Genomic DNA, 26,176 nt, shown 5'->3' with positions numbered 1-26,176 from the left:
GGGGTTGAGGCGGGGGTTGGAGAGGGAGGTGGTGAGGGGGCGATGGGTTGAGTTAGCCTGTCATGCTGGCGCGCTGTGATTAAAAAGCAACAAAATTGCACGCTGAATGCTAAAAAGGCAGTTTAAAACCTCTTTGGTCAAACAGAGCTGCGTCATTCAGAGAGAAAAGTGTTCATTACCATGCAGGAGGGATTTGTAATGCAGCAAAAAAAAACACACACACACACACATCAAGGACTCGCAGTTGGGTACAATTTGGATAGCTTTAAAGGCAGGCAGAGCACTAAGTCGCTGCACTGATGATGGATGGCTTGTCCTCTTTGTAATGATGCAGACTATAAATCCTGTTGGTAATTGGGTCCTGGGTAGAGAAAGAGGTTGGGGGGGGGGGGGGGGTGGGGGAGAAGCAAGAATGAAAAAAAGAGAAGGCTGTGTGTCAAATCATGCCATACAACAGGACCATGAAGACCGCCAGTGAAAAAGACGAGCTTTTGGCATGCAATGGTAATAGGGTGTGTGTGCTTGTGTGTGTGTGCTTATGTGCCTGAGAGAGAGAGAGAGAGAGAGAGAGAGAGAGAGAGAGAGAGAGAGAGAGAGAGAGAGAGAGAGAGAGAGAGGGAGTGCCTGAAAGAGAGGGAGAGAGAGAGAGAGAGAGAGAGAGAGAGAGAGAGAGAGAAAGAGAAAGCGTGTGTGCGTGTGCGTGTGCGTGTGCGTGTGCGTGTGTTAGTGCGTGCATGTGTACAGGGCCGCTGACAGCTTTTGCTGGGCCCGGGACAAAGCCATCTCAAAAAGGCCCCTTCCCCAATTCATACATTGTAAAGGGTTCCCAATTCTGGCCGCCTACTTTCTCTGGGCCCGGGACAACTGATCCCTTTGTCCTCCCCCCCCTTCCCCCCCTGTCGGCGGGCATGCATGCATGTGTGCCCGCCCATGTGGTGCGTTTGGGGTCTGACACACCAAGGCGGTAAAGCGTCGCGGAACGGCCGCGTTTTTTACCGGCGTCGGTGAAAATACATTGAAACCTATCTGTCCTTACACACCAACCGGCGGTAGTCGGGCGTCAGCGGCGCGGGAGCCGGCTCCGCGCCGCGCTGCATTTGGAAAATAGACCGGCGACCGGCGGTGTCTCATTCAAATGAATGGCAAAGTAGCATGCTAGCTTTAGCTGTGGGGAGGGTTTTGAACAGGACTGGCCGCGCACGCCGACGCTGTCAGTGTGCAAGGCAGAGAAAAGCACGCCGGCCAAAACTAAGCAGAAAGACCGCGTCCGTCCTGCGACCGTTCCGTTCCGCCTTGGTATGTTTTGGCCCTTTGTGTGTGTGTGTGTGTCTGTGTGTGCGTGTGTGCATGCACATGTGTGTGTCTGTGCGTGCGTGCGTGTGTGTGAACACGTGTGTGTGTGCCTGCCCATGTGGTGCTTGAGAAAGCAACATGGCACCACATAAGTTAGTGCAGCCCGCCAGCCAGCCCGCCAGCCTGTGCGGAAGCTAAAGCAGGACAGAATGGGCCCAGGTGATGATGCTGCAAGGTGAGAGAACACCTCATGCTTCATCGCTGAAATTCCTCCTCTTTTTGCTTTTTATCTCTCCTCTTCTTTTTCTATGCTTTTTGCATTTTTTTTTTCATTTTTTTTCTTTTTTTGCAGCTGGTCACTGCTGCTATTTTTATGAATGTCGCGCGGTGACAAATAGATGAGGCAGGAGTCTCGCTTCCCCACAGGCGGAGATACGGGTGCACACAGGCGCACACACACACGTACACACGTACACACACACATATGTACACACACACATACACACACACACACACACACACACACACACACACACACACACACACACACACACACATGCAGGCGGGAAGTGCTAGGTGCAGAATACTGGGGTGCAATTCATTACACGGTGGGGTGTGGTTGCATGGGGCTAGGACAGAGGAGTGCCCTCGGCATACACACACCCTGCACACACACACACACACACACACACACACATGCATACGCACACATACATACACAGTGGGGTGTGTACATACACATACACACATGCATACGCACACATACACACACATACACACGCACGCACGCAGGCACGCACGCACACACACACACACACACACACACACACACACACACACACACACACACACACACACACACACACACACACACACACACACACACACACACACACACACACACACGTGCACAGTGGGGTGTGACTGCATGAGGTCAAGGTGGAGGATGCCTCTATGGAGGAAGCCACAGTGGGCCCTGTGGGAGGCTTACTGGGGCTGCAGTGTTAGCAAACAATTCACCCAACTCCCGTCCTGTACCATAAATACACACACATCCATGCATGCATACGCGCGCGCACACACACACACACGCACACGCGCACACACACACACACACACACACACACACACACACACACTCTCTCTCTCTCTCTCTCTTTCTCTCTCTCTCTTTCTCTTTTTATCTCACAAGCACACACACACACACACACACACACACACACACACACACACACACACACACACACACACACACACACACACACACACACACACACACACACACACACACACAGTAGAGACAGAACCCCTCAGGAGGGGCACACATAACACAACAGGACACAGCAAAGGAACACACGCACGCGCGCACACACACACACACACACACACACACACACACACACACACACACACACACACACACACACACACACACACACACACACACACACACACACACACACACACACACTCACACACACAAGAGCACGAGTGCCCTCCTGGCAGCCAAGCCGAGAGACACTTCCTCCTCTTCGTGCGCACCAGGAAATTAGAGACTGCTTAGTAAACAAGCCCGCGCTGCGCTGTGCTGCGCTGCGCTGCGCTGCGCTGTGCTGCGCTGCGCTGCCTGTGTGTGTGTGTGCTCCCATGTCATCTTAACGCTAGACTCAGCGAGACATCTTCATTATTCACAACAACAGGCCGGCGGCTGCCAAGTCAGGTATCAGGTGTATCGACACATGGCACTCGTGCCGATAAAGGCCTGCCTATGGCTGGGTGGCTGTGTAGTGTAGTTCGCATGGCTTGCTTGGTTGTCTGTTTGGAAATGGGGTCATTGGCGATGGGTTTTTTCCCCCCCAAAATCAACATTTTTGCTACAGAGGAGTTTTGATACTGTCGTTGAATTCGCAAGTTAAATAATGATGGGCTATTTTTTCTACTTTGCTTTTTTGTTTATCAAGTTGTAGTAGGCCTCATAGTGTTAGGGAAAAAATGTTGGCTTGCTGTTGACCTAGTTAGTTAACAGATCAATATTGAATAGGGGAAGAGAAGCGCAAAGGTGCCATGCTTGACTAAGGAAAGTAACATCCATCTTGTGATGTCATCTTGTGGTTTCTTCCTTCGTGAAATTGTAAATTTGAACTTCCACAGTCACCTTTTAGGAGAGAAAACACATTTACAGTACCGGTAGATATTTACATGGAATATTGTCTTCACAAGCTCTATAATAAATAGTGACATTCTCACATCAATGTTTGTGGGGCTTTGCAACTATTTTATGATAGGATAGTGGTTCCGGATGTAGCGTTTGTTTCCATAAAGTATCATCAGGGACTCTGAGAAGAATTGATAAAACAGACGGTTTTGCACATTTTGAAGCATTCAATTTCAAGGGATTGTAATTACTTGACCTTAAAGGTACACTGTGTAAGATTTTAAGTTGTTTATTTCCAGAATTCCTGCTACTCATTCACTAATGTTACCTTTTTCATGAATACTTACCACTACCATCAAATTCTAAGTATTCATTATGACTGGAAAAAATGCACTTTTCATACAAAGAAAGGGGGATCTTCTCCATGGTCTGCCATTCTGAATTTCCATCACATTTGGCAATAGGCAGCCCAGTTTCAATGAGCAGCATAGTTGCAGTACCTTTTTTGACCATTTCCTGCACAGTGTACCTTTAAATGGTGTCAGTCAGGACAATAGCAGCGCTTCTTAGAATTATTACACACTTCAGGTCTATTTTTGTGCAAAGAAGCTTTACTTGACTTGCAAGCTTTCGGACCGAAAACTTGCAAGTCAAGTAAAGCTTGTTTGCACAAAAATAGACCTGAAGTGTGCAGATTGTCTTCTTTTTATACAGAATTTTTTACTGAATCCTGCACCTTCTAAACAGATGAGCGGTGGCCTATCACACCTTAAGTTAGAATTATTACATGTAACCTAGCCATGCTAACACAAACGCATGGCAGAAATAGGTTTACCTTCAAGGCTAGCATATCTACGGCTCTGTGGCAAATGGCCAAAGTTAGCCAGACTCCATGTATATGGCATGGTGCATCGTAGCACCCCCTCCATCACATCGAGAAACTAAATCATCTTGCCTCTTTCTGCCCCTTTCCAGGAAATCGTGAACTTCAACTGCCGTAAGCTGGTGGCCACCATGCCTCTGTTCGCCAACGCGGACCCCAACTTCGTGACGGGCATGCTGAGCAAGCTGAAGTTCGAGGTGTTCCAGCCCAACGACTACATCATCCGCGAGGGCACGGTGGGCAAGAAGATGTACTTCATCCAACATGGCGTTGCCAGCGTCATCACCAAGGTCAACAAGGAGATGAAGCTGACCGATGGCTCCTACTTTGGAGGTTAGTGTGGTACTGCATGTTGTGGACAATGTGTGGCGAACTTTGGTTTTGTTTTGGAAACCAACACTGAGTTTTCCACAGGCTGGCTATAACCAGCATACATTACAAGTAAGTTTTGATCTGGGAGGTGTGGTTATGAGTGTTTATTGTACAACTCCATTAACTGGTTTCAGTGGCGGAACAATTGCACACAGGGCCCAAGGGCAAAACACTGATAGGGCCCTCCATACGGCCTGCTATGTTCGCAATAGGGCCCCCAGCACCCATACAGGAGGGCCCTGCAGGAGGGCAAATGCCCCGCTTGCCCCCCCCCATAGCTCCGCCCCTGACTGGTTTCCAGGTTGTCCAGCAGATATGAATGACCGTACAAGTCAGCATGGGAATTCCCTATGCTTTCCTGGGTTAGTCATTATTGACATGACATAATAGGCTCAGTCTACTGTATGTCACAAGTTATGGTAGGGACACATAGACGCAAATTTGGCTAAGCGAAGCAAACTTCGCCATTCATCCCTATGAGGGAATCGAAGGCAAGCGAAGTGGAGCAAAGCGAAGCGAAATTATTCAACCAAGTTCAATATCATGCAAATGAGGAGCAAATTTTGCCTCAGACGGCCAATCAAATCAAGAACATGATGATGGTTGAGCTGTTAGAATGGAATTTTGCCTCTCTTCGCCTCGCTCATTTCGCCTGCTGTGTGTCCCTAGCATTACGGTAGGGACACATAGGAGGCGAAGCAAGCGAAGCGAAGAGAGGCGAAATCCAACCGTCATCTGGTCGTTGCGGCGAATCAAATCGAATGGAACAGTTATGTTGTTGATTTGATTGTCCCGCTCCTCATTTGCATAACATTAAACTTTCTTTAATAACTTCGCTTCGCTCCTGTTCGCTTGCTTTCGCTTGCCATCGCTTGCCTTCGCCTCTCTCATAGGAATGAATGGCAAAGTTCGCAAATTCGCGTGTATGTGTCCCTAGCGTTAGTGTGAGATGGTGTGTATGGTTAACACGTCAAAATGGCTCACTGTCAGCTCCTACTTTGGAGGTCAGTGTTGTGTAGTGTATTGTGAATTCAAGTGTTTTACAATGACATCAAACAAGTCTCACTTTGATGTGAATTAGATATAGACGACTATGAGTTGCAAGCAGAAAAAACATTGAATATAGTGGCATGTATGCTCATGTCTATACCAGCGAATGCAACTCATACCTGTTTTGAATGCATTGAATCAAATGTGTCTTACATCATAAGAAAAAGGCCCGTTGTGGACATGACTGGCATAGCTAAGTGTGAGCTCATTGTACAGCTTACAGATCAGAATGGATACATGAACTTTAAGGAGTAATAATGCAAGCTCTGTATCGTTGTCAACATTTGCCAATCGCAGAACAATATTCACTAAGCAGTATACATTATGCCTTTTGAGCACATGAAAGTGCAAAGTCCATTCTTTTTTAATAGAATTAGGATCTCTTAATGTCTCAGTAGGTTTAAAAGATGGCAATTTGCTGCCCTGTTGCTTGTTGTAGCAGGCATCAAGGCATTAATACGAAAAAGTCTTTGTTTTTGCTATCTGAATTGATAATTGGATTCAGTATTCTGCGTGAAGAGAAACACAAGTGCAACAAATAAGCTGACTTCAAAACAAGATTATCTCAAAGGCTTAACACTCCTTAATTCAGTTCCAGCATGCGTAGAATCTTTGATAATGACATATACATGCTTAGAAGGTTCATTTCGTCCACGTCTGACATAGCTTCCCTCTCGCCTTTCGCTACATCTAGTGTCCTGTGGCAGACCAGGGTTTCTGGGGGTCTTTTTTCACTAAGGTTGAAAGGCTATCTATAGGTATCTAGACCCGGACATACTTAGCCCTCAGGGTATCCATCCTTACTGTAAACAAACTTTAGATGGTCCATTGTTTCCCCCCTCGACCAGTCACGTGAGTCGTGTGGGGTGGTCAAATGAGAAAGGTGCAGTAAACAGACTCCAGCCCGGCTGGGCCGACTATGCTAAGCTTGACAGTCGTCTAGTCGTGTTCCATGACATTCTAGAACTTCTGTCAGCGCCGTGGTGACAGACTCTCATCAGGCACTTTACTTTCCTGTCCTGGAAATGGGTGTGCGTTTGCAGAGCGGTTACGTAACATTCATCTGTTCAGTTGGAGAGAGAGAGAGAGAGAGAGAGAGAGAGAGAGAGAGAGGACCAGAAGCTGAAGATCAACTGTCCCAGCGGACGGACAGAGGTTGCCATGCCACTGAATGTTGAATAAATGTTCCCTTTGCGTAATTGAGGGCGTAATTCTCCCTCTCTAGCAAACATGGCCTGACATAAAATATTAATCCATCAATTCGTTTAAAACGAAGCTGTTTACCCTACCTTATTCGTTTGCTTATTTATTTTATTTTTTTACTTATTTGGCCTTTTGCTTCCCCCTTTTCCGTGCGACGGGACTGCCTGCCGTGCCGTAATGCTTTATATTGTCTTTGTCGTGAATTTTTTATTTCAAATGAGATCATTCTCCATGAAAAGAGCTCTAAGAATAGGCACAGATTGTGTGAGATTTCTGAGTCCCATTTCTGATGCTTTAAATAAGGCTCAGACATTTAAAGATGCCTCTCTCTCTCTCAGTGGTAGAACTACGTAGCTATAGCTTGCTCCAGAAAAAGACTTGCCTGATGAAATGGGTGATATTAGTGACTTACAAGCAAGTCAAACATAATATACTAAATAAACAAAAAAGGTGAGGAATCAGCCTCTTCCTCCTTTAAAGGAAGACAAAGTTAACAGGTTAGCTTAACATTTTGACCCACCTTAACCCCTAATCATAACCCATCATATTCTCCTATATTCAGTGGTGATGTTTTTGTGAAGGTTGTGTGTCCTTACTCAACTCCTACACCTAATTCCCAGTTGAAACTTTAACTTTAAAAGTCTTGTAGCTCTGTAGTTTCACACCATCTTGCAGGCTCCACCGGGGTCCCATAAGCCTATAATGGGAAAAGGAAATTGGAATCCCTCTCCTCCTCCTCCTCCTCCACCACCACCACCACCACCACCACCCCATCCACCACCTCCTCCTCCTCTGCTCCCTGGTAATCTTTTCCCATCCAGTGTCACTGAGGATGTTGCTGGCCCGTCTACAATGTTCAACCACCATACCAGCCACCTGCTCCTGGGATGCCCATCTGTTTCCGGAGAGGGGGGGTGTGTGGGGAGGGTCGAGGGTTGGCGGGCAATGGGAGGTTGCCGGGTGGGGGGGTGGGTAGGGATATTAGCGCTGCATGGCATGAACGTGGCATTAGGAGATCAGTGCTGACTGGGCATCTCAGCATCTGGTCATGTCATGGATATACATCTCTGCTCTCTGACTCACCAGAGGCAATGCTGCTGCTCCTGCTGCTGCTACTGCTGCTGCTGCTGTGCGTGCAACTCTACAAACTCTGGTTGCTTCCACGCACACATACACACAAGGGGACACACACACACACAAACACATATGTATGCACATACGCGAGCACACGTTCGTGCGCACACACGCACACCTCGTTTCAGTTGCATAATTAAACACTGTGACTTCTTAGACACACATATGCAAACAGATACAGTATGTACGCACATACGCGCGCACACATACGCACGTACACACGCACACCTCGTTTCACACACACACACCTTGTTTCAGTTGCATTTTTAAACACTGTGACAGAATTCTCTACATAGAATTTCTAATTTATTAAGCCTCTCAGAGATGCAAGCAAGCCCACATGCACATGCACATGCACACGCACGCATGCACGCACACACACACACACACACACACACACACACACACACACACACACACACACACACACACACACACACACACACTCTCTCTCTCTCTCTCTCTGCATCTCTCTCTCTCTCTCTCTCTCTCTCTCTCTCTCTCTCTCTCTCTCTCTCTCTCTCTCTCTCTCACACACACAAACACACACACAATCACACACAAGCAACAGCCAATCAGACCACTCCCCCCAAAGCGATTCAAAGGAAAGGTTTTGCCCGAGTAGAGCTTGAGACACCTGTTATGGTGCAAAGCACAGCTCGTTCCTCTCGTTCTCCAGGAGGTTCGTTTGAAAGCAAACCAAAGAGGTGGGGCCGGCGGGGAGGTGAATCGTGGTCGTGTTAAAGAGGTTGGATATATATATATATATATATAAGATGAATCGAAACACGCCCACTCAATGCAAAAGCGTGTGCTCAAAATTTGGTCTCCTAAGGGGGCGTTGTCCTTCCTTCTTCTTCTCTTTTCGTGGTGTTTGCACAAGACGTGCGCTACCACCATCTACAGCACTAAGGGGATTCCATTTATTTTCTACCTCAAGACTCCGAAGGTCTCCTAATCGAAGGTCTCCTAAAGGGGGCGTTCACCCGACGTAAAGTGGATGCCAGAAAAGAACCTGCCTGCTTTATCTCCCTCTCATATACGATTCTCTGGTCGTGTTTTGACAGAGATGCCCACAGGGCAAGCACATGTGCTCATGGCTGGTTACCCAGCATGCCCCACGGTGGACAGCCCCTGCCGAACAGCGTGGGTGAAAGCACCACTCATCATGGCAACACGCCTGGCTGGCTGCATCCTGCATCCCTATCCTGCATCCCCCTCCTCTTCATCTCTCTCTCTCCCCCCCACTCCTCAACCTTCTCTTTATCTCTCTCTCCCCCCCCCCACCCCTCAACCTTCTCTTCATCTCTCTCTCTCCCCCCCCACTCCTCAACCTCCTTCTCTTCATCCCCCCCCACTCCTCAACCTCCTTCTCTTCACCCCCCCCCCCCACTCCTCCTCATCCTCCTCCTGCCCTATCCATCCACTTCTCAACCTCTTCCTGCTCTATCCCCCCACTTGTCAAGCTCATCCTCACATGTTCCACACTCCAACACAACCACCCCAACCTTCTCCTCCTCCTCCTCCTCCTCCTCCTCCTCCCCCCCTCCTCCTCCGCCTCTTACCTACCTCCTCTTGCTTCACGTCTTTCTCCTCCTCCTCCTCCTCCTCCTCCTCCTTCTCCTCCTCCTTCTCCTCCTCCTTCTCTTACCTACCTCCTCTTGCTTCACATCTTTCTCCTCCTCCTCCTCCTCCTCCTTCTCTTACCTACCTCCTCTTGCTTCACCTCTCCCTCCACCTCCTCCTCCTCCTCCTCCTCCTCTGTCTCACCCCTTTACTGCTCATCCTCCTCCTCTTTCTTACCCCTTTACTGCTCCTCCTCCTCCTCCTCTTTCTCATCTCCCTTCTCTTCATCTCGGCACATCCACCCTCCAGCTTCAGATGAACTGATGTGCTGGTAACAGTCCAGTTAGTCTAGCATAGTCCCCAGAGGGAAGGGAAAGAAGTCTCCCTGATGATGTTGTTTAGTCATTTAGCCGTAGCCTGGGTGGAAGAGACACCTTCTACCCTGCCTGCCTCTGCTTTGGCATTTGCCCACACAATGCTTGAACCCCCTTCTGGGCTGGCAAGGGGTCTGCCCAGTACAACGCTGGCACCAATTATTCTGACAATGCAGTGTCATGCTTGTGCTGTTTTGTGAGTTCAGATTGCCCTCTTTTTGCACTTTTCACTTCTCTGTCTCTCTCTCTTTATCTTTTGCTCTCTCTCTCTCTCTCTCTCTGACTTACTCTTTCTTGCTCTCTGCCTCTCTCTCTCTCTCTCTCTCTCTCTCTCTCTCTCTCTCTCTCTCTCTCTCTCTCTCTCTCTCTCTCTCTCTCTCTCTCTCTCTCTCTCTCTCTCTCTTTCTTATTTTCCTTTCTTTTCAGCCTATTCATGTGTATCTGTCTGTTATGCTCAGGGTTGGTCAGTATGGTTTTCAAGCTTGTCAAAGCTTCAACACTGAATATTTATTAAGGGTGAAGTGAAGTCGGCTGTGTTTTCCCAAGTATACACACGTGGACACATTTTACCACACCATATTGTGAGAATGTGTGTGTGTTTTTGACGTACATGTACAGTATGTGTGTACCTGTGTTGTAGGTGCATGTATTGTAGTGTATTTGACAGGAGAGATTTTACAGATGCCCTTTTCTTTTTTTTGTCCACTTTTCACAACCACCACGGCTGCCTTTTTCACAAACCCAGCTGGAGTGTGTAACTTTTCTGGCCGTCCGGCACTCAGACAAGCAGAGAAGCAAGCAGGCAGGCAGTTAGGCAGGCAGGCAGGCTGGCTGGCTGGGTTGGGCCGGCCAGTCCTTGGCAGTCGCACCGAACAGCAGAACTTGATCTCTAAATGTCAAGGGCATTGGTCCTCAAACGGCCATTTAATGCCATGTTTTATTCAGCCCGCAGGCCACACATGCGCCATTATGGGGGGACGATAAAGCTGACAACGTCTGTCACTATTGGCACAGGCTAGCCAAATTGGATAGTCTACAATTTTTGCAAAAAAATAAATAAATAAATGAATAAAAAACACACAGCGTCTCACAATAGCACAATGCAGAGAAGAGCTAATCCCCCCCACAACCTCATAGGTTTCAGGGCACACCATCTGTAACAACTGGCCATTTAGGAGTAATTATGGTGGATGGTATAGTATGGTACTATAATAGCTAAAGGCCCTTGATTTACGTATTTTATTGAAGCAGTCATGCATGGTGGGACATTGGCGCCAATGTAAATCTGTGAGAGAAAAAAAAGTAACCCTCCTCGTCCATAATTAACGTCTGAGGTTGAGCCTCACCTTATGGGTGGAAAGGGGGAGTGATTTGAATGGACGAATAAATTATTTGTGAGTTAATCAGTGACACTCACTTCAGCCCCTCTTCCCTAGATAGAGCAGACACATGACCTTGCGCATCAAAGTCCTAAAGTCCTGACCATCCATGACCATCCACAGTGTACCAAGTATGTATGTAGAAAAGAGTCATCTGAGGACCAATCAAATTCCTTGATGACACTTTATGATGAAGTTCTGAGGCCCTGATCGTCTACATGTGCAAAACACTGTATGCAGAAAAAGTTCAAATGTTTCAAATGCAACAAGTTATGTTAAAATCCATCAAATTCCATTGATTATGATACCGTATTATGAGCTCTGACACCCTGACTGTCTACATACAGTATGTAGAATAGAGATGTGATAAAATAAAGCCAATTTCAATGATGGCACTGATGAAGTTCTCAAGCCCTGACCATGTTTGCAAATGATTCCTTGATGACACTATTATTATGACGTTCTGGAGACCTCTTGTAGGCTACATGTACGTAGTGGCCTACGTAGAAAAGACCTGTGTTCAAACGCAGCCAATGACTTTATCATGAAGTTCCGAAGCCCTGATCATCTTCATGTACAAAGCATGTACGTATGTTACCATATTGCACGCCATTTATTGAAAGCATCGTTAGCAACCTGTTAGGTTTCCAATGGGATATTGAATTGCAAACAAATAAATTGCTAACATTAGTAACGATGTTGTCAAGAAACGCACCCCAGGTCGGGATTATTTTCCTCCTTATTTGTATGTGTTTTGGCGCCCCCTAACTGTTGTTTGTTTCCAATGCCCTCAGCAGGCTAGCAGCAAATCATTGATGCCATATGTGGCCTGGGGGCATTGCGCTACATTAGCGGAAACAGAGGGCTCCTCATTCTCCTCCTGCTCGAGCCTATTTTTCAGCCTTGGCCCTTTATGTTACACCTTTAAAAGAGCAGTGATGAGAATTCATGTCAACCCCTGAGCATCTACAGTACATTGTACATCAGGCTTGTACGAAATTCCGAATGGAAAGAATTTCAATTCAAAGTAATGCCATAATACGAACACTAGGTGGTGGTGTTCTATGTACTTTCAATGGGTGGTGTAGATTAAATTCAAAGAAATTCAAGGTAATGGCACCACCTAGTGTTCGTATTATGGCATTATTTTGAATTGAAATTCTTTCCATTCGGAATTTCGTACAAGCCTGTTGTACATAGGTAAAATTGAAGGTGCATTATAGTGTAGTGCAGAACATCATTACGAAGTTCTGAAGCACTGACCATCTACAGAACGTAGACAGAAAGTGTTAGTGCAGAACATCATCACGAAGTTCTGAAGTACCGACCATCTACAGTACATGTATGTACCGGCACGTAGACAGAAAGTGTTAGTGCAGAACATCATTACGAAGTTCTGCAGCACTGACCATCTCCATGTACGCAGATAGAATAGAAAGTGTTAGTGCAGTACATCATTACGAAGTTCTGCAGCACTGACCATCTCCATGTACGCAGATAGAATAGAAAGTGTGTTGGAGTGCAGCCAATTCCCTGATGACACTTCATGTATGATCATTAGCACTGCCAGCTCAGCACTAGCGCTAGCAGCAGCAGCCGCCAGCACCAGCAGCAGCAGCAGCCGCCAGCACCAGTTTGGGTTTGAGGAGTCATTAGCCAGCCAGCGTTTGACGAATGGGCCACGCTAGGCAGCGACGACAGCGCACACGTCGCCGGTGTAGCCGTGGGCTTAATCACACGTGTGTGCTACGGAGCCCCACTGTGAACCCTTGAAACTATACACACACACATGAGCACACGGATATGCAGACACGCATACATGTATGCAGTATGCACATACACACACATGCACACACATGCACACACACACACACACACACATACTCCCTCCACCACCCTCACCCCATCCCCCACCCCCCCAGTCCCAGCACGACCTCTCTCTGTATCTCAGTGCTCCACATCCATTTGTCTAGCGATCAGTGGCTTCCTCCCTCTACACCACTGTAACTATGCCTTTCTCTTCTGTGGGATTCAGTAGCAAGCTGTGGGTTGTTTCCAGACATTTTTTTTCCACTTCCTCTTTGTGTCCCAGATGGGAGGGAAGGTGGCAACGGGATACCACAGGATTCTATGGTGTTATATTAGGGTGTTGTGTTATGTGAAACATCGCTCTTTAAAGGGACACTGTGCAGGAAATGGTCAAAAAAGGTACTGCAACTATGCTGGTCATTGAAACTGGGCTGTCTATTGCCAAATTTCATCTTTGCATGAAAGTTTACAAAGTAATAAACAAATATTTTCTACTATGGTCCAAGTACAGTCATTTTTGCAGCTAAAAATGGCTATTTTTGGAAATTCAAAATGGCGGACCATGGAGAAGATCCCCCTTTTCATGAATGAAAAGTGCAATTTTTCCAGTCGTAATGAATACTTAGAATTTGATGCTGGTGGTAAGTATTCATGAAAAAGGTAACATTAGTGAATGGGCAGCATGAATTCTGGAAATAAACAACCGAAAATCTCACACAGTGTCCCTTTAAAACTTATGTACACTTTCATTTTACTCTTCATGATTTATGATACAGTATAGTAGTCCTGTCAGCTTTTGCCACACTGTTATATATTTTGTCTTACACACAACTTTTTAATGACAAGAAACGTTTTTTGAAAAATCTTGTAGGAGATTTGAACGAATCTTACCAAAATGTAGGCCCTACTGTATGCATATGAACTTAGGCCATTGCAGTCATGTCACTTTGTACTCTCTCTGTGTATCTCTCTCAGGATCTCTCTCCGTATCTCTCTCTCTCTGTCTGTCTGTCTATCGACCTGTTTGTGATTTATTCCAGCCATATTTCTGCTATGGTTTCTCACCTCTTGTCTGTTGTCTACCCACCCTCCTCCCAAAACAGAGATCTGTCTGCTGACGAAGGGCAGGCGCACGGCCAGCGTGCGGGCGGACACCTACTGCCGCCTGTTCTCGCTGTCGGTTGACCACTTCAACGAGGTGCTGGAGGAGTACCCGATGATGCGCCGCGCCTTTGAGACCGTGGCCATTGACCGCTTAGACCGCATCGGTAAGCCGGCCGTCTGCCCTCCTTCCTCCCTCCCGTCTCCTGCTCTTCCTCTTCCTCTTCCTGCTCCTGCTTATGCTCTCTCTCTCCCTCTCACTCTCTCTCTCTCTCTCCCTCTCACTATCTCTCTCTCTCTCTCTCTCTCTCTCTCTCTCTCTCTCTCTCTCTCTCTCTCTATCTCTCTCGCTCATCTACTCTCTCTCTTTATATGCTAGCTCCTCCATACTAATGTTTGCCTTGCCTGAGCTCATGACTCATCATGTGCCGTTGTGTTTGTGTCCCCATTCCCCCTCAACGCACTTTTTTTGTCTGCCATCATTTGTGTGCTTGCATGCATCGTGTGTATGTGTACGTGTACGTGTAATGTGTATGTTTGAGTGTGAATGTGCGCGTTCAGTCTCTACCTCTCTATACTCCTCTCTCCTCATCTGGAATTTTACTACCACATCTATATAACACCCAAGTGATCGTACGTGAACGATCCCAAAATGATTGAAGATGATGATGCATCAACCCCAAATTGTTGGCACCGTGCAAAAAAATAATAATTCAATTTAAAAAAGAGAAGGAAAAAAAGAAGAACAAAGTGCATGTGGCTGTCTGGGAGTGGTTTAGGTCGACTGGAGGTTATTGGTTGTTATTTGTTTTTGTTGTTTTTTTGTTTTGTTTGGTCGGAGTCGACCAACCCCCCCAGCCTGGACTGAAGGCGAGTGGACGGAAGCTTTTATTCATGTGCATGTGCCTCCGCTCCATTCCCCTGCAAACCTGGGTATGAGCAGCACCCCAACCCAACCCAACCCCAATCCCAACCCCCCCACACACACAATGCGGGGTGGGCCCTCTCCCCCCCCCTCTCCGCTCTGCTATAGCTCTGTCTCTCATCCCGCTGCCAGGGGCCAGGGCACCCCCCCTAAGGATCAACCCTGGCTCCTCTACAACTCACAATGCCAGTCCTTCAGTCTCAAGTCTCCCTACTGTAGATGCGCTTTATTTTAAGTAGAAGCTTGTTTAGTGGTATACGTATTACCTTGTTTTATTTCCTTTACTTCTGTTTGGCCATCTAGATATGTTAAGCCGTAATATTTGTCTTTTCAGTCTCTTGGGTTTTTTATTATTTGTTTTGAGGGGCACATATACAGTATAATGCTAAGGATTTAAAAAGTATATTTCCAAAAATTCTCAGCACTTGTTTTGGTTTTCAGTTGAAGAGATAAAACAAGTCTGATATGGATTATACTTCATTTTCATCTGTCGAATCTTTTAATCCTCAAAAGTCATGTGCTAGTGTTAGGGTAGCAGATGTAAAAAGAGGAGAAAAGTGTATTGGTGGGATTTTTTTAAGCCATAAGCCTAGTCATCAGTGTAGATCAAAACATATTCTTCCATATTGTGTGTATGCAATCACTGTTCTAGTGTGACTGTGATTTATTTCCAAATAAAGTACTGAAAATAGCGAGTTGCAATATGAAATTCCTCTAAATTCCAACACATCAATAATAGATCAACAAAGCCACACCAGAGTACAGAGAGTATTAGCGTAACGTGAATCCCGACAGGTCAAGTGTCCAAACATTTGTCGTGGGTGTTGTCACCAACAATTTCCACAGATTGCCACGTTAGACAGGACAAAAGAGCACCAGTACTTTATTTGGAAGTCGAGATGGTTGGAAGACCGGCCACCGTGTCGTCTTTTATTGTGAAGCCCTCCATGCTGCTCACATGTTTTTTTGGTTACTTCCTGTTCATACTGTGGAAATCTTTTGTCATGTTCTCTGTGATAAACCCACCAAAGATGGAACTCCTCAGTTTCATGCCTGTTTGTGTCATTTATAATAAATGAATTATTGATTTTGATACACTTGGAAAGTCAAATAATGCAGAAGATAGTATTTATATTCTTCGTTACTACTCTAGGATTAGTTTAGTTTCATTTTTTACATACATTTCCTGTTGTATTTTGGATAGAATTCACCTGTGAGCATTCCAAACATTCTGAACATATGAGGAACATTGAGAATCATCAATGTTCTGTGGCATTACATAAAACTACATCTTAATGAATGCACCTAAAGACTTGCCGGATTCACATAATACTGTATAATGTTAGCATATGTTATGACGCAGTAAATAACCGTACTCATAGCGAAGAAGAGGTAGACTTGCATAATATAATATGCATATTATAAAATGTTTATTATTACGACTATAGGATAACGCGAACAGCATAACGCTACAAGGCCAATAACAGAGAGAAAGGAATCAATTTACACTGATTTTCAATTTCAGTTGTTTATTTTTTTGTAAGTTGCAATTCACATTTGCACAGTGACGCACAGTATCGTCCTTTGATCTCAGAATATTTGTCTAGCTTGTAATGGGCGCTGTACTAAAAATAATGGCAATAGACTAGTCAAAATGAATCAATACTACCTCTGTCTCAGGAGAAATTGGCCAAGTACGTCAGACTCAAAACAATGGGAGATATGGTTAAACAATAGAGTCAATATGATACCAAATCCCAAGAGGACTGGCTCCCACTTGCACGTCATTTATTTTGTGGCTTTAGGGGATGAAGGCCTCCTAAAAGGCAATCCCCTTTGACCCCCACGTTTCCTTATTTAACCTCTTTACCAATAGAGGGCGACTTCACAATTTTTTTATTTTGGCGTTTACATATTTTTGGTTTTGATTTGTGAATGACTATAACTGTTTTCCCCCCCCAAATACCTCTTCTGGAAACAGACGGGGCTTTGGCCAAATTGGAAAATCTTAACGGGGTTTTGTCTCATACAAAGGAAAAAAAAAACAAAAAAAATGTCATGAACGATGCTTGATGTGACGTGACTTGTTTATATGGACTTGCATTTGGTCACGTGCTTGCGTGGTTCTTCGAAGGAAAGAGAGAGAGAGAGACAAAAAAAAGGAATGACATTGACAAAAGTGACATGTTTGACAATTGATGTATCTATCTCTATCTAAAAATTATTTGACCAGGAGTTCCTCTTGAGATGAGCTCATCTCGTTTTCAAGAGTGCCCTGGCCGACGAGTAGGCAACAGGTAAACGCTTCATCCCAATCCGAACTTTCCCACACTAGCAGACTATACATCACAGGCTGACACAGTTGGGTTACCTCCTGCCCCAACATCTCTACCTTCAAGGACAAGTACCCATGTAGATGGGCTGTGTCAACGTACCACTTTTACTACAGTAAATATATATATATCAAGAATTTTAAAAATTAAGTTGCATGATGATAATAGTAACAAAGAAATGATGCTACACAAGTTGTAAATTGTTATTTCCACTCTTAATTTTTTCGTTGTCTAAAAATGTGAATTATTTTAGGTGCATGCCCATTATACGAGTTACATAAATGTCTCATGTTAGTATGTTGTACAGTGTATCTCTATATTGACAGTAAGCACCATTTTCCATGTACAACTGAGTGAAGGTGGACCTGTTGTGTTTAGTCAGTCACATTTCCATGTTTGTCTGTGTGCAGGTATTAGGACAGGCTGTTCGTTTAAGTCTTGAGGACCTTCTACATTCAAGCGACTGAGTTAAAAGGATTTCCCAACACAACGAAAAATAAAGCTCTAAGCTGGGGGTTTATAGACTTTACAGACTATTTTTAAGCTGTTGAGGGGGTTGCAGGGTTGGCTTCACCACTATAGGTGTGTAGGTTCAGCTCCATACTGTAAGTGCAACGTTCCAGCAGAGTCTGAGAGTTCACGCCTAAGAAATGGTTTGAGACCTTGGTAGGCCACAGTAAATGAAAAGAGAAGATCTATGGAAGCACAAATCTAGTCGAAACAGACATTCCTTTTCCATTATGTCGATTGTCCTTGTTCCAGTCCTGCACCTAGTTTACACAACCATGACATTTAGTGTTTTGGTTGCACTAACATCACAGAATCAGACAGAAAGAGACTGAAAGATAGAGAAACAGTTTGAAAAGCACTGTATAAGTAAAAAAGAGTAAAAAAAATACCTTCTGCGATTTTTGTTATGTTTTGAATGTTCAAAATCAATATTTCGCACAAGTCACTGAAAAGAGCTGTTGAGCTTCTGTGACCAACGGCTCTTTTGATTGGCATGCCAGGGCCATTAGCACCGTCGCCAGCTGATCTGGTCTGAGAAAGACCGTGATTGGTCAGGCCCCATCAGACAAGGAGGTAATGGCGTCGGGCGGGCAGTAAGAGGCTAGGCTACTGTGGGCATTTATCATCACATGAAGGGCCCTTCAGAGAGCTTCAACCGCGCGATTGATGCCTCTCAGTCACAAAGGATATTCGCTCTGTGTATTCCCATTAACAAGGAAAAATGAGAACACACTTGTGATGTGGTGGGATAGAACTAGAAGCGCCGAGACGAGCTATTGAGGATGAGAGTGCTTCAGGAAGATCAGTTGCCCGTACCCTCCTCCTACGCTAACGACGAGGCAGAGTTTTTTGTGTATATGCATTTAGTGGTGTTGTGTAACCTTCCTTTTAAAAGTTAAAATCACATACTATTTCTCGCAGCCCTTCACATATGAGATTTGCTTGTGGAATGACCCTATTTAAAGTACACAGGTGGAGGCACCAGAACAATGTGATTTGAGAAATGAATTGATTGTCTACTTGGCAAGAGAAAAATAGTTGGTATGAGATTGGAAGCTCTAAAGTCAGGTTACCCAACATTTGTTGGGTGCGTCAGTCTATGTCTTAGTGCAGTGACCAGCCAACAAGCACATGCCACAGCAATTTAAGTTTAAATGAGCATTTGGTTTATCTGGAGGTTTTACCTTCATATGTTGCGATGCACATCATTTGGCGGAATCAAATCCAGCTCTAATACGTTGGCAACCAATTTTCTTTCATTTAACCAGAAGTCACTGAAAAGAAACCTAGTGTTATGAAGGAGAACTAAATCTATGTTCAGAATGTTGCTCTTCTTTCCTCAATAGAGGAAAGTGCTTTCATGCTGATTTGCATAGGAGCCGATATATTTTGTCTTCAAGTAGAGATCCCAGTGTTGTATTTGCATGTGTAGCATAGTTTGTAGTGTTATATTACTAAATATTGTTGTGTTGATTTCTCTCATCTTGAGGTTCAAATGTTTTGATGTTGCGTGGCTTTTGTTTGACCTTGTAGGAACATCTAATTAATCCTTCATTTTTACCTCTAACAGAGACATTTTCATCCTATTAGGAATTCATCATCATGATGGCATTGGACAGTTATTGTATGACATTGATTTCTTAGGCCACTGTGGTAGGAAGTTTTGAATTAGCCTTAGACAGTTGATTCACTTGCTCAAAGTAAGGTAACAGATTGGAATAAGTACTCCCCACAAATCATATAGGCCTATCACGTGTTTGACTAATCGACTCTTGAAACATGCTGGCCATCATTTGTTAACCATTACTTTGACACCACATGTCCTCAGTACAGTGTCTATTATTTAAAAACATATGTATGTTCTACTTGTGTCTGTCAACTAAGAAAGATCTCTTTAATACCCATATATTTATACAGGTAGACAGAAAAACGAGCAAGCAGACACGTGTGCTTTTGTTGATTAATGATCACTTGTTGATTAATGATCAGCGATTTGTACAAATAATGACTAACAAAGGATGTACAGACTGTTTGTTATGAGTTATGAAATGATTTATGTGGTGTAGGTATTCAAAAGTGTTAAAAAAAATGAGTAGTGGAATGGAAAATGAAATGAAAGGAAAATGAATAGTGTTCTATTCAACTTGCGAGATTTATCCCATCCGATCTCTCCTTAATAACATGTTTGCTGTATGCTGTACTCCTATTGACAGAATCTAAAGATATACCGTACACACCATCGTTCTGCCTTCCTAAGTTCTTGTAAGTCTTTTGGTGTACTGGACTGTGTCTCCTTCCCCAGTGGTGGTGGTAGTGCAGCAAGTAGCCGTAGTAACACGTGGTGGTTACTGTGGTTTGACTTAGAAAGGGTACGTGGATACCATGTGCGTAGTCATCTTTCTAGGAATTCTAATCAAATGAGACTTGCAGTCCTGCCCTGCCCTTTTCAGATCAGTATAACAAAAAGGGGAAAAAAGGGGATTTCCCATTTTAAAGAAGTAATTTGTCACAACTCGTGTGCCTGCCAAAGGGGTTCTGGCATTGACAAAGTGCAGCCTGCCTGCAGCGATTATTGCCTATTTGATTGTCCATAGGAAGAGGCAATAGTGGGGATGTGATGGAAGATGCAGAGTCATTGCCTACTAGCTCCCCTCGGGAAAACGTGCCGTACAGGGAAGACTAGTTTTTTGCTGTGTAATTTGAAAGTAAATCTCCTCTCTGTGAATATAAACAAGGCCTTCAGCCTCTACGACACCTCTTCGTCCTATCTCTGAGCTCAGCAACACATAAATCCCAGTGTGTTGTTATGCAGAAGAAGTAAAGCTGACTCTGAAAGTCACTCTGTCAGACTGTAGGCTATAGTAGGATATAGTGTCCAATACTATTCACTAACATTATATACCTACTTAAGCTCGTCTTATACAGTAAAAGCCCAAATTGAGGGATACTCTTCTAGTCATTTTGAAGTTGCCATGCTTTCTGATGGTGTTTTGCATATGTCTGGACATAAAGTACCGCATAAAATGCAGAATGCAATAGTTTGTCAGCTTCTTTCTCTAAAATCCTACCTCTGATATGCATTAGTCATGCGTAAGGCGACTGTCATGCCCTGGCTACTCACAAGACTATCAGTCCAAATCCATCAGCACTCTGATTGCGGAGTGCAGTTCAAGTGGGTGTCTACACTTTGCATTCATGCATATGACTTCCACTTCACGTAGTACTGTAGTCTGCAAGGTGAATATGACAGTTTCAGAGATTAAGAAGTGTGCCAACATATTACTTCCGCTGCCCCATGAATATAGAGGCGGTTTTGCTGACTATCTGCTCTGCCAGCTCACTGTTCATTTTCTTTGTCTTACTCTGTGATCAGTGAGTTCAAAACATAGTTGAATAAAGTAGAATTTCTCTTTCTATCATTTTCTGAAGCTGTGTCCCATACTTCCGTCTCAATTCTAATTCCAGTACAATTTATTGACACAAATAAGGACTTAATAAGCTTTTCCTAGAGGGCAGAGGGCTCTGTTACAATATTAATGTAATGGATTACAGGCCTCCCCAATATCGGATATTTAATGACTGATATGAGAGAAAAACAATTCATCAGACATCCATTCATCATTTTGTTTATTAGAATCCATTATTTTTATTTTCCATTCCCCAGTAAGAACTTCAGAGCACTTTCTGTCCTCTTTGGCTTCTTCTTTCTATTGTTTTTTAACAACCAAGGACATTCAGCACGCCATATAATAAAAAAAATCTATTTAAAAAGGTACAAAATGTCCTCCATCCCAAAAGCCATCCCACAATACACCCACCCACCAGCCCCCTAAAATGCATAATGCCCATGCCAGCATGACTGGTGAGGGCTAGGGTGGCACCAATCATCAACAGCCTACCAAGGTAAAAGCACCTCGGTTGTCCCCAAGGCTTTAGTTGGAGAGATTAATGGGCCGGTGTCAAAGCCTTCAGCTTCACCAGCGAGCCTCACTCTGTCAGCCCGCCACCTTCTCCCCCCGCTCCTCACCCCCTCTCCCTCAACAGAAATGTTTTCAGCTCAATCGTCAACAAAAGGTCAGCCATCCACCAGGCAATTTCCAAATCAATCGAAGCGTCACTTTTTTTTTCTCGTCCCCGACCCACCCAGTGAAGACAAATGTGAGCGATTTAATGTAAAGGCAGGCCAGGGAATGCTTAATTATACACTCCAGCAGTGCTCTGAGAGTTTCCTGCCAAACAGACGGAGAGGCCTTTCGGATACTCGCATATAAATATCCATCTGTGAATGGATTCTGCTTTTAGTCAGTATCTCTGAGAATGATATTTGGATATATTCCACAACATGAGCTAATCTCGGAGAATTGCTAAGCCAATGCTGAGCTAGCATGCCGTGCTATTGCGTAACAGCTTTTACAGTCATCTGTTTGCAATAACTCAACTTTAAAATGACATCCTGCAATGTTATAAAACTAAATATAATACTCATGCTCGTACTATAAAAATCGTCATTCTGGCTGGAAGGTAGGAAAGGAGCACCACTGTGTAGGAGAAAAAGAAAAGCAAAAAAGTCTGACTGACCTGACACCCGGCACAAGCTCATCATTGAAGTGGTTTGTCAATCTAGCAAGCTATTCTGTGCGCTTTTTTGTCCTTTGTTTCGGTCTCGATTGTTTCCATTGTCCTAGCGGCACCTGCGATAAACCCTTAGATAAAGGTGGGCAGACCGTTCCGAGCAAGAAAAAAGATTTATAGCAGCAGCTCAGGAAGGGCCAAGTTTAGCCATGCAGGTGTTCTTTTTTCCGTTAGGATTTCTCAACTAAAGGAAAGTAAAGTGCCTTTTGAATCGTCTATTGTACTGCAGGGAGGAAGTATGCAGACTGTGTTTCCTATTAGAAGTTTATCATATATTCCTTAGCTTGTACCTCTCATGGACTTTGGTAATGTCCATAGATTTCTTGTTTTTGTCCGTACTTTGGTAGTCTATTGTAGTAGCGTCGTCATGCCTACGTAGTTTGTGTGCAGTTGATTTTGTGTGCTGTGAGTGGTCTTTGTGATGTGTAGAAGACAAGAATATTAGATTTAAAAAATGTTGAACTCGGCGCTGAACTGATCATTTTCATGAAGGACGTTCTAAAGACTGTTGAAAGGCGCGCTGGGTATGTATTGAAATAGCTCCTCCTACCCCCTAATAGATAATACTAAGCACGTCTTGTGTTGTCTGTTCTGTCTGTCCAGTGTTGACTTTGTATTCCTCATAGTCATATCCATCCCTTCTCTCATCATGGAATTCACTATTAAAAAAATGAAAAAGAAAAAAATAACATTCTTCTCTGCTGTCTTGTCTGGTCTTGTCTGTCCAACCAATGTTTACCTTAGGCCAGACGTCATGCCCTTTTTTTGTCCGTTGCTCCCTCACAGGGAAGAAGAACTCGCTGCTGCTTCAGAAGTTCCAGAAGGACCTGAACGCCGGCGTGTTCAACACGCAGGAGAACGAGTTGTTGAAGCAGATTATCCGTCAGGATCGCGAGATGGTGATGATGGTGGACCGCAAGCAGTCGGCCGCGGGCCTGAACTCAACACCGATGTCTGGAAACTCCATCATTAACTCGCCGGCCCAGCCGCCCTTCGCCACCTTACAGCACGCTACCGCCTCCATGCCCTACAGCGCCTCGGCAACCATCACGGCCCCCACCGCGCGCCTCATGGCTGCCTCCATACAAGGCATCTTCCCCGCGCCCAGCGTCTCCATCGGCAACCTGAACTCGGCCACGCCCAACCCGCAGCTGCCCCTGCAGCAGCAGCATCAGGCCGCCGCTGCGCTCATGTCGCCATGCTCCTTCACGGCGGCCATTTGCAGCCCTCCCGTGCAGACCCCGCTGGCCGGCCGAACCTTCCAGTACGGCTCGCCCACCGCCTCCCAGCTCTCCCTCACCCAGCAGCCCATCCCCCTCCAGCAGCAGCAGCAGCTTCCTGCCCAGCCATCGCCCTCCACGTCAGCGCAACAGCAGCCCGCACCTTCTTCTTCCCAGCCCCAGCCCCTGTCTCAGTCCCAGCAGCCACCACAGCCATCATCATCGTCAGCATCATCGCAGCAGCCACAGGTGCCCTCCCCTCAGCGCAGTGACGTCCACAAGAGCACTCAGGCCCTGCAGTCGGGCAGCCTGAGCCGAGACGTGCGCCACCTGTCCGCCTCGCAGCCCTCGCTGCCGCACGACGCCGCCGCCGTGCTGGTGACGCGGTCCCTGCCCCCCGCCGCCGCCGGCGAGTCCCTGGCAGCGCTGCCGCCTCAGGTGGGCCCGGCCGCAGGGTCTCAGGCTCCGGGAGCGGTCCTGCCGGGGGGTATCCGTGGCACCGTGCCCCAGCGGGTCAGCCTGTTCCGCCAGATGTCGTCAGGAGCGCTGCCGCCCGCGCGCTCGGTAGTAGCAGTAGCAGCGGTAGCTGTGCCCCCCTCCTCCTCCTCCTCCTCGTCCACCTCCGCGGCCGCTGCTGCCGCCCCCTCTGCCAGCACAGCTGCTGCCCAGCACAGGGATTCCATAGGCTCCAGGAGAGAATCGGCAGTCTTAAGCAGCAGTGGCAGCGGGAGCACAGCAGAGACAGCGACGCAAGAGCAAGACAAGATGAGGTTTACGTCAAATTTATGATCCGACTTTTCATTTCCTCGTTTCGTTTTTTTTTTGGTTGTCGATTTCTTTCCTCTTGTTTTTTTTAAAAAAAACAAACAAAACGAATAATATGTTTTGATTCATTTTTATGGAAAAATATATGGGAAAAAGAATATCAGACTTGAGATTTTTTTTTCTTTTTTTCCCTCCAAACTTTTAAAAAAAGAAAAAAACCTCATAGACATCCTGTGTACAGACTTCCCTTGTATTATATTTTAGACACGTCTCCCCTTCAACTTAAGAATGTATATTAAGCAAATATATAAATATATATATCTGTGTACATCCAACTAGAATATTTGGCATTGACTATTTAAAAAAATAGTATAAACATGAGTCTTCCTTTCTGAAGTATACAAACACATACATAAGGAGAAGAGTTCCTTTTATTTTATTTTGATTTTTGTTGTCCTTTTGATTTTGTAACTGGAATGCAAAACGAATCCGGGCAAAGACTTTTTATCTTTTTTTTTTAATCTGAAAGAAGACAACAAAACAGGTCTTCACTTTCTGCGGCTTTGGCATCACTGTGGAAACAACAGCAAATTTAAAAACCGACAGCAAACAACAACAACAACAAAAACCACCAGAAAAACCTGGAAATGATCAAAAAGCACACGTTTTAAATCAGTTTTATGGTACATTGAATATTAACCTCCTTCTCCGTTTTAAAGCATACTGTCATTTACCAGCAGCATTCTCCATGCCTCAATCTGCAGAGGACAGAAACCCTGGGACTTGAAAAGCTAGCCTAGCTAGATAAGGTGTGTTGCTATATCACAAATACTGTACGAGGCGAACAGATCACTGTAGATTTCATGCATATACTGTATTTGTGTAGGTCACCATTTGTATTGCCTAGATGTGTCAAAACTGAATTGTAAAATAACACAGTTGAAGTGTGGGATATGCATGGATGCTATCATAGTGTGAACAATGGGAACGACAATGATGTGTTCTATAGAAACCAAACTTGTTTGGATATTTTCTCAAGACCATGTACTGGACCATTGTATGTTGTAGATGGGTGTGTGATGGCAAAAAGGCTTTTGAAGCTTTTTGAAGCTCACCCGGTTAGCCTCCATCATCAGTCAGTACATTATGTTTCAAGTCACAGGATTTCTGTCTTTATGTGAATCTAGAGGGGAAATTGGCACTCACATCTTTTTGAGAAATGTCAGGAACTGACAGTATGCCACAGATGCTACTACAAAGATGGACTCGAAAAGTACTTGAATATCACTTGAAAGTACAGTACACCTGCAACAACAACAAAAATAAGAGATTTTGTGGACTTCTGGGCAATAATGCAATAGGAGAAGCCGAGTGACTCACAGGTGCTTGTGATGACATTTGCAATATTTTCTGTGGCGTGAACCGAGAGATCGAGCGAGAGAGAGAGAGAGAGAGTGCATTCAGACCATGCA

The 26,176-nt window shown here is 45.1% G+C and overlaps 1 protein-coding gene across 1 annotated transcript in view; it reads left to right on the top strand.

Moving 5' to 3' along the window:
- The window catches only part of LOC134457748 (potassium/sodium hyperpolarization-activated cyclic nucleotide-gated channel 1), a 132,911-nt gene extending 108,183 nt beyond the window's left edge, over positions 1–24,728 (top strand). The window contains exons 6-8 of the mRNA XM_063209722.1: positions 4,424–4,664; positions 14,322–14,486; positions 23,506–24,728. Of these exons, the coding sequence (XP_063065792.1) occupies positions 4,424–4,664; positions 14,322–14,486; positions 23,506–24,728 (1,629 nt within the window). The remainder of the gene's footprint in view (positions 1–4,423; positions 4,665–14,321; positions 14,487–23,505) is intronic.
- The last annotated feature ends 1,448 nt before the right edge of the window (positions 24,729–26,176 follow it).

This window comes from Engraulis encrasicolus, chromosome 11 (genome assembly GCF_034702125.1).
Source record: "Engraulis encrasicolus isolate BLACKSEA-1 chromosome 11, IST_EnEncr_1.0, whole genome shotgun sequence".
In the NCBI taxonomy this organism is placed as follows: domain Eukaryota; kingdom Metazoa; phylum Chordata; class Actinopteri; order Clupeiformes; family Engraulidae; genus Engraulis; species Engraulis encrasicolus.
The sequence above is the reverse complement of the archived record's forward strand: the minus strand, read 5'-3'. Positions and strand labels throughout refer to the sequence as shown.